At 45.6% G+C, this 9,706-nt stretch overlaps 1 protein-coding gene across 1 annotated transcript in view; it reads right to left on the minus strand.

The window, feature by feature from the left end:
• Nucleotides 1-7,374: 7,374 nt before the first annotated feature.
• Nucleotides 7,375-9,706, minus strand: part of LOC121844477 — a 5,981-nt gene continuing 3,649 nt past the window's right edge. The window contains exon 3 of the mRNA XM_042314612.1: nucleotides 7,375-8,804. Coding sequence (XP_042170546.1) covers nucleotides 8,089-8,804 — 716 coding nt within the window. The 3' untranslated portion in view covers nucleotides 7,375-8,088. The remainder of the gene's footprint in view (nucleotides 8,805-9,706) is intronic.

A 9,706-nucleotide genomic window follows, 5' to 3' on the forward strand; every position in this document is an offset into this window, starting at 1 on the left:
CTGGGATTGAGGTGGAGGGAGCGTGTGCCAGCCCAGTGCTGATCCACCAGGTTCAGGAGTCCTCTCAGGGAGGAGGAGAGCTCTGCCACCCCAGGCTGAGGTGATGGAGTCCTGGGTACAGAGCGGTGGTCACTAAGCCCTAGTCTGGAGCTCTGGATAAAATACAATGATAAACAAAAGGCCTTATCATTCGAGTGAAAACAGAAGTTTGTCAGAAAAATGGTGTCATGATATCCTTGTTTCTATAACAATAAGATCAGGTTTCTAACACTGTAATCTCACCTCACTTAAAAAGTGCTCTTTCTACATTATATTTAGTCTCTTAGACCTCGACCGAGCACAACAGTGTTGTGAGAGACAGTGCATTGAGATGAGCCCAACAGTGTCTGTGTGCTCTGCTGTTGTTGTGAGAGACAGTGCATTGAGATGAGCCCAACACTGTCTGTGTGCTCTGCTGTTGTTGTGAGAGACAGTGCATTGAGATGAGCCCAACACTGTCTGTGTGCTCTGCTGTTGTTGTGAGAGACAGTGCATTGAGATGAGCCCAACAGTGTCTGTGTGCTCTGCTGTTGTTGTGAGAGACAGTGCATTGAGATGAGCCCAACACTGTCTGTGTGCTCTGCTGTTGTTGTGAGAGACAGTGCATTGAGATGAGCCCAACACTGTCTGTGTGCTCTGCTGTTGTTGTGAGAGGCAGTGCATTGAGACGGTGTTCCCACTCCTCTCACATTACTGATGCTCCTCCCAAATGCCACCCTATTCCATTTATAGTGCATTAACCCCATAGGACCCTGATGAAAAGTAGTGCACACTATATAGGGAATAGGGTGGCAATTTGGACTCAACCCCTAATGCTCCTAACCCAACCCTCCTTCCAGAACCCTTTAAGTAACAGAACCACTTTCTCAGTAGCGCCAAGTCCAATTTCCCTGCCAATCACACAGTAACCCACCAAATGTTCCCACAGATAATTACTCTTGGTTATGAACAGATAAGAGAGATCTCAAAGCCAGTGTTGTCTTACACCCCCCCCACACCCCCCAAAAAAACGCTCATCCCTCAATTAAATTAGCTTTTCAAATGAATGCCCCCCCCAAGGCAGTAAGACTTCATAGCGTTTGTGGGAGATTACTCCCCAGAGGAGGTTGGCTTGGGATGTGATAAATACTGTGAAACACACGTAGGCTTTACAGTCGGGCCACAGACCACAGCCTCCTGCCATTAGCTTTAAGGTGTGTAAAACCTCATGCAACAGCTGCCATGGAATGTCTCTGTATCATGGAATCATTGGGTCGTTGCCATTCTAGTGGTATTGAATGTCTCTGTATCGTGGAATCATTGGGTCGTTCCATTCTAGTGGTATTGAATGTCTCTGTATCATTGGGTCGTTGCCATTCTAGTGGTATTGAATGTCTCTGTATCATTGGGTCGTTGCCATTCTAGTGGTATTGAATGTCTCTGTATCGTGGAATCATTGGGTCGTGGCCATTCTAGTGGTATTGAATGTCTCTGTATCGTGGAATCATTGGGTCGTTGCCATTCTAGTGGTATTGAATGTCTCTGTATCGTGGAATCAGTGGGTCGTAGCCATTCTAGTGGTATTGAATGTCTCTGTATCATTGGGTCGTTGCCATTCTAGTGGTATTGAATGTCTCTGTATCATTGGGTCGTAGCCATTCTAGTGGTATTGAATGTCTCTGTATCATGGAATCATTGGGTCGTTGCCATTCTAGTGGTATTGAATGTCTCTGTATCGTGGAATCATTGGGTCGTTGCCATTCTAGTGGTATTGAATGACTCTGTATCGTGGAATCATTGGGTCGTTCCATTCTAGTGGTATTGAATGTCTCTGTATCATTGGGTCGTTGCCATTCTAGTGGTATTGAATGTCTCTGTATCATTGGGTCGTTGCTATTCTAGTGGTATTGAATGTCTCTGTATCATTGGGTCGTTGCCATTCTAGTGGTATTGAATGTCTCTGTATCATTGGGTCGTTGCTATTCTAGTGGTATTGAATGTCTCTGTATCGTGGAATCATTGGGTCGTTTCCATTCTAGTGGTATTGAATGTCTCTGTATCATTGGGTCGTTGCTATTCTAGTGGTATTGAATGTCTCTGTATCATTGGGTCATTGACATTCTAGTGGTATTGAATGTCTCTGTATCGTGGAATCAGTGGGTCGTTGCCATTCTAGTGGTATTGAATGTCTCTGTATCGTGGAATCATTGGGTCGTTGCCATTCTAGTGGTATTGAATGTCTCTGTATCGTGGAATAATTGGGTCGTAGCCATTCTAGTGGTATTGAATGTCTCTGTATCGTGGAATCATTGGGTTGTTCCATTCTAGTGGTATTGAATGTCTCTGTATCATGGAATCATTGGGTTGTCCATTCTAGTGGTATTGAATGTCTCTGTATCATGGAATCATTGGGTCGTTGCCATTCTAGTGGTATTGAATGTCTCTGTATCATTGGGTCGTTGCTATTCTAGTGGTATTGAATGTCTCTGTATCATTGGGTCGTTGCCATTCTAGTGGTATTGAATGTCTCTGTATCATTGGGTCGTAGCCATTCTAGTGGTATTGAATGTCTCTGTATCGTGGAATCATTGGGTCGTTGCCATTCTAGTGGTATTGAATGTCTCTGTATCGTGGAATCATTGGGTCGTTGCCATTCTAGTGGTATTGAATGTCTCTGTATCGTGGAATCATTGGGTCGTTGCCATTCTAGTGGTATTGAATGTCTCTGTATCGTGGAATCATTGGGTCGTTGCCATTCTAGTGGTATTGAATGTCTCTGTATCAATGTCTCTGTATCATGGAATCATTGGGTCGTTGCCATTCTAGTGGTATTGAATGTCTCTGTATCGTGGAATCATTGGGTCATTGCCATTCTAGTGGTATTGAATGTCTCTGTATCATTGGGTCGTTGCCATTCTAGTGGTATTGAATGTCTCTGTATCATTGGGTCGTAGCCATTCTAGTGGTATTGAATGTCTCTGTATCATGGAATCATTGGGTCGTTGCCATTCTAGTGGTATTGAATGTCTCTGTATCGTGGAATCATTGGGTCGTTGCCATTCTAGTGGTATTGAATGTCTCTGTATCATGGAATCATTGGGTCGTTGCCATTCTAGTGGTATTGAATGTCTCTGTATCGTGGAATCATTGGGTCGTAGCCATTCTAGTGGTATTGAATGTCTCTGTATCATGGAATCATTGGGTCGTTTCCATTCTAGTGGTATTGAATGTCTCTGTATCATTGGGTCGTTGCTATTCTAGTGGTATTGAATGTCTCTGTATCATTGGGTCGTAGCCATTCTAGTGGTATTGAATGTCTCTGTATCGTGGAATCATTGGGTCGTTGCCATTCTAGTGGTATTGAATGTCTCTGTATCATTGGGTCGTTGCCATTCTAGTGGTATTGAATGTCTCTGTATCATGGAATCATTGGGTCGTTGCCATTCTAGTGGTATTGAATGTCTCTGTATCGTGGAATCATTGGGTCGTTGCCATTCTAGTGGTATTGAATGTCTCTGTATCATGGAATCATTGGGTTGTTCCATTCTAGTGGTATTGAATGTCTCTGTATCGTGGAATCATTGGGTCGTTGCCATTCTAGTGGTATTGAATGTCTCTGTATCATGGAATCATTGGGTTGTTCCATTCTAGTGGTATTGAATGTCTCTGTATCATGGAATCATTGGGTCGTAGCCATTCTAGTGGTATTGAATGTCTCTGTATCATTGGGTCGTTGCTATTCTAGTGGTATTGAATGTCTCTGTATCATTGGGTCGTTGCCATTCTAGTGGTATTGAATGTCTCTGTATCATTGGGTCGTAGCCATTCTAGTGGTATTGAATGTCTCTGTATCGTGGAATCATTGGGTCGTTGCCATTCTAGTGGTATTGAATGTCTCTGTATCATGGAATCATTGGGTCGTTGCCATTCTAGTGGTATTGAATGTCTCTGTATCGTGGAATCATTGGGTCGTTGCCATTCTAGTGGCATTGAATGTCTCTGTATCGTGGAATCATTGGGTCGTTGCCATTCTAGTGGTATTGAATGTCTCTGTATCAATGTCTCTGTATCATGGAATCATTGGGTCGTTGCCATTCTAGTGGTATTGAATGTCTCTGTATCGTGGAATCATTGGGTCATTGCCATTCTAGTGGTATTGAATGTCTCTGTATCATTGGGTCGTTGCCATTCTAGTGGTATTGAATGTCTCTGTATCATTGGGTCGTTGCCATTCTAGTGGTATTGAATGTCTCTGTATCATGGAATCATTGGGTCGTTGCCATTCTAGTGGTATTGAATGTCTCTGTATCGTGGAATCATTGGGTCGTTGCCATTCTAGTGGTATTGAATGTCTCTGTATCATGGAATCATTGGGTCGTTGCCATTCTAGTGGTATTGAATGTCTCTGTATCGTGGAATCATTGGGTCGTCGCCATTCTAGTGGTATTGAATGTCTCTGTATCGTGGAATCATTGGGTCGTAGCCATTCTAGTGGTATTGAATGTCTCTGTATCATGGAATCATTGGGTCGTTTCCATTCTAGTGGTATTGAATGTCTCTGTATCATTGGGTCGTTGCTATTCTAGTGGTATTGAATGTCTCTGTATCATTGGGTCGTAGCCATTCTAGTGGTATTGAATGTCTCTGTATTGTGGAATCATTGGGTCGTTGCCATTCTAGTGGTATTGAATGTCTCTGTATCATTGGGTCGTTGCCATTCTAGTGGTATTGAATGTCTCTGTATCATGGAATCATTGGGTCGTTGCCATTCTAGTGGTATTGAATGTCTCTGTATCGTGGAATCATTGGGTCGTTGCCATTCTAGTGGTATTGAATGTCTCTGTATCATGGAATCATTGGGTTGTTCCATTCTAGTGGTATTGAATGTCTCTGTATCGTGGAATCATTGGGTCGTTGCCATTCTAGTGGTATTGAATGTCTCTGTATCATGGAATCATTGGGTTGTCCCATTCTAGTGGTATTGAATGTCTCTGTATCATGGAATCATTGGGTTGTCCATTCTAGTGGTATTGAATGTCTCTGTATCATGGAATCATTGGGTCGTTGCCATTCTAGTGGTATTGAATGTCTCTGTATCATTGGGTCGTTGCTATTCTAGTGGTATTGAATGTCTCTGTATCATTGGGTCGTTGCCATTCTAGTGGTATTGAATGTCTCTGTATCATTGGGTCGTAGCCATTCTAGTGGTATTGAATGTCTCTGTATCGTGGAATCATTGGGTCGTTGCCATTCTAGTGGTATTGAATGTCTCTGTATCGTGGAATCATTGGGTCGTTGCCATTCTAGTGGTATTGAATGTCTCTGTATCGTGGAATCATTGGGTCGTTGCCATTCTAGTGGTATTGAATGTCTCTGTATCATGGAATCATTGGGTCGTTGCCATTCTAGTGGTATTGAATGTCTCTGTATCAATGTCTCTGTATCATGGAATCATTGGGTCGTTGCCATTCTAGTGGTATTGAATGTCTCTGTATCGTGGAATCATTGGGTCATTGCCATTCTAGTGGTATTGAATGTCTCTGTATCATTGGGTCGTTGCCATTCTAGTGGTATTGAATGTCTCTGTATCATTGGGTCGTTGCCATTCTAGTGGTATTGAATGTCTCTGTATCATGGAATCATTGGGTCGTTGCCATTCTAGTGGTATTGAATGTCTCTGTATCGTGGAATCATTGGGTCGTTGCCATTCTAGTGGTATTGAATGTCTCTGTATCATGGAATCATTGGGTCGTTGCCATTCTAGTGGTATTGAATGTCTCTGTATCGTGGAATCATTGGGTCGTAGCCATTCTAGTGGTATTGAATGTCTCTGTATCATGGAATCATTGGGTCGTTTCCATTCTAGTGGTATTGAATGTCTCTGTATCATTGGGTCGTCGCTATTCTAGTGGTATTGAATGTCTCTGTATCATTGGGTCGTAGCCATTCTAGTGGTATTGAATGTCTCTGTATCGTGGAATCATTCGGTCGGTGCCATTCTAGTGGTATTGAATGTCTCTGTATCATGGAATCATTGGGTCATTACCATTCTAGTGGTATTGAATGTCTCTGTATCGTGGAATCATTGGGTCGTTGCCATTCTAGTGGTATTGAATGTCTCTGTATCATGGAATCATTGGGTTGGTCCATTCTAGTGGTATTGAATGTCTCTGTATCATGGAATCATTGGGTCGTTGCCATTCTAGTGGTATTGAATGTCTCTGTATCGTGGAATCATTGGGTTGCCATTCTAGTGGTATTGAATGTCTCTGTATCATTGGGTCGTTGCTATTCTAGTGGTATTGAATGTCTCTGTATCATTGGGTCGTTGCCATTCTAGTGGTATTGAATGTCTCTGTATCATTGGGTCGTTGCTATTCTAGTGGTATTGAATGTCTCTGTATCATTGGGTCGTTGCCATTCTAGTGGTATTGAATGTCTCTGTATCATGGAATCATTGGGTTGTTCCATTCTAGTGGTATTGAATGTCTCTGTATCGTGGAATCATTGGGTCGTTGCCATTCTAGTGGTATTGAATGTCTCTGTATCATGGAATCATTGGGTTGTTCCATTCTAGTGGTATTGAATGTCTCTGTATCATGGAATCATTGGGTTGTCCATTCTAGTGGTATTGAATGTCTCTGTATCATGGAATCATTGGGTCGTTGCCATTCTAGTGGTATTGAATGTCTCTGTATCATTGGGTCGTTGCTATTCTAGTGGTATTGAATGTCTCTGTATCATTGGGTCGTTGCCATTCTAGTGGTATTGAATGTCTCTGTATCATGGAATCATTGGGTTGTTCCATTCTAGTGGTATTGAATGTCTCTGTATCGTGGAATCATTGGGTCGTTGCCATTCTAGTGGTATTGATGCAGACAGCTGTCGACTGGTCACATTGATCTGTGATCCCACAACGTTTCTGATGACACTTCTGTAGTCACACTGTAGGCTGCTTATGATGTGTGTGTTAAATAAATAAATAAATATCAGTCATTTTTGTTTCATTTATTTAACCTTTTATTTAACCAGTAAGTGCTCATTCGAGATTTGAAATCTCTTTTTTTTTTTTTTTTCAAGAGCGTTCTGGATTAAGTTGGCACGTGTTTTGTATTCGCTATAAATTGTTGGGGTTTGGAGCGTGTGTTGACTAACTTAGTCCTGTTGTCTCCGGACTGAAGCAGATCAGACTAGAATCTAGAATATACATGTACGTGTTGACCTGGTAGTGTTGCTGGAGTCTGGTGCCTGTCTGCAGGTCTGACCCTGGGGAGGTGTAAAGACTGGAGTAGAGACCGTGCAGGGGGAGGTGTAGAGACTGGAGTAGAGACCGGACCAGGGGAGGTGTAAAGACTGGAGTAGAGACCGGACCAGGGGAGGTGTAAAGACTGGAGTAGAGACCGGACCAGGGGGAGGTGTAAAGATTGGAGTAGAGACTGGACCAGGCAGTCTGACCTTGGGGGAGGTGTAGAGACTGGAGTAGAGACCGGACCAGGCAGTCTGACCCTGGGGGAGCTGTAAAGACTGGAGTAGAGACCGGACCGGGCAGTCTGACCCTGGGGGAGGTGTAAAAACTGGAGTAGAGACCGGACCAGGCAGTCTGACCCTGGGGGAGGTGTAAAGACTGGAGTAGAGACCGGACCGGGCAGTCTGCCCAGTGTAGTCTGCCCAGTGTAGTCTACTGGACCAGAGGGAGTGTAGAGACCAGACCGGGCAGTCTGCCCAGTGTAGTCTACCGGACCAAAGGGAGAGTAGAGACCAGACCCGGCAGTCTGCCCAGTGTAGTCTGCCCAGTGTAGTCTACTGGACCAGAGGGAGAGTAGAGACCAGACCGGGCAGTCTGCCCAGTGTAGTCTACTGGACCAGAGGGAGAGTAGAGACCAGACCGGGCAGTCTGCCCAGTGTAGTCTACCGGACCAGAGGGAGAGTAGAGACAGGACCCGGCAGTCTGCCCAGTGTAGTCTACCGAACCAGGGGGAGAGTAGAGACCGGACCGGGCAGTCTGCCCAGTGTAGTCTACTGGACCAGAGGGAGAGTAGAGACCAGACCGGGCAGTCTGCCCAGTGTAGTCTACCGGACCAGAGGGAGAGTAGAGACCGGAGTAGAGACAGGACCCGGCAGTCTGCCCAGTGTAGTCTGCCCAGTGTAGTCTACCGGACCAGAGGGGAGAGTAGAGACCAGACCGGGCAGTCTGCCAAGTATAGTCTCCGGGACCAGAGGGAGAGTAGAGACCGGACCAGGCAGTCTGCCCAGTGTAGTCTGCCCAGTGTAGTCTACCGGACCAGAGGGAGAGTAGAGACCAGACCGGGCAGTCTGCCCAGTGTAGTCTACCGGACCAGAGGGAGAGTAGAGACCAGACCGGGCAGTCTGCCCAGTGTAGTCTACCGGACCAGAGGGAGAGTAGAGACCAGACCGGGCAGTCTGCCCAGTGTAGTCTACCGGACCAGAGGGAGAGTAGAGACCGGAGTAGAGACAGGACCCGGCAGTCTGCCCAGTGTAGTCTACCTGACCAGAGGGAGAGTAGAGACAGGACCCGGCAGTCTGCCCAGTGTAGTCTACCGAACCAGGGGGAGTAAGAGCAGCCAGACAGCCCTGCTCCATGCTCTGTCTCTGGGGAGATCCTCCATGTTGTATCCTGGAGGACTGCTGAAGCCTGGGGGTCTGGTGATCCAGCAGCCTGTCCACAGAGACACTCCGTGGGGCTGGACTCTGGCACCGACTGGCCCCTTCAGAGAACCGCCGGAGGACAGTGGAGTCGTCTGATCGGTGAGTGGCTACATACAGGTCTGGAGTAGGGAGGAGACAACAACACACCCATCTCTTAGAGAAGTAGCCTGGTCTGTAGAGGAGAAACAGACTGGAGAGGGGAGGAGACAACACACCCATCTCTTAGAGAAGTAGCCTGGTCTGTAGAGGAGACAACAACACACCCATCTCTAAGAGAAGTAGCCTGGTCTGTAGAGGAGACAACAACACACCCATCTCTTAGAGAAGTAGCCTGGTCTGTAGAGGAGACAACAACACACCCATCTCTTAGAGAAGTAGCCTGATCTGTAGAGGAGATACAGACTGGAGAGGGGAGGAGACAACAACACACCCATCTCTTAGAGAAGTAGCCTGGTCTGTAGAGGAGACAACAACACACCCATCTCTTAGAGAAGTAGCCTGGTCTGTAGAGGAGACAACAACACACCCATCTCTTAGAGAAGTAGCCTGGTCTGTAGAGGAGACAACAACACACCCATCTCTTAGAGAAGTAGCCTGGTCTGTAGAGGAGACAACAACACACCCATCTCTTAGAGAAGTAGCCTGGTCTGTAGAGGAGACAACAACACACCCATCTCTTAGAGAAGTAGCCTGGTCTGTAGAGGAGACAACAACACACCCATCTCTTAGAGAAGTAGCCTGATCTGTAGAGGAGAGACAGACTGGTGTTCTAACTGTCACTGTGTTCCCTAGATAGTGCACTCCACACCTTTGTCCAGAACTCATAGGGAATGAAGACAGTACAGGGTGCCATTTGGGACACAAACAATGACTAGGAGACCACTACGACCATTGACCCTGGTCTGTACAGTTCTCTAACGTGGCTATTTAGTTTCCTTGTACAAGTCTGCCCTCTAGTGGCTAAAATGAAACATGAGCATCAATTAGGTAATGAGATTTTGCAAGGAAAATGACATCACCA

Source organism: Oncorhynchus tshawytscha, unplaced genomic scaffold, assembly GCF_018296145.1.
Source record: "Oncorhynchus tshawytscha isolate Ot180627B unplaced genomic scaffold, Otsh_v2.0 Un_contig_5906_pilon_pilon, whole genome shotgun sequence".
Taxonomy (NCBI): Eukaryota; Metazoa; Chordata; class Actinopteri; order Salmoniformes; family Salmonidae; genus Oncorhynchus; species Oncorhynchus tshawytscha.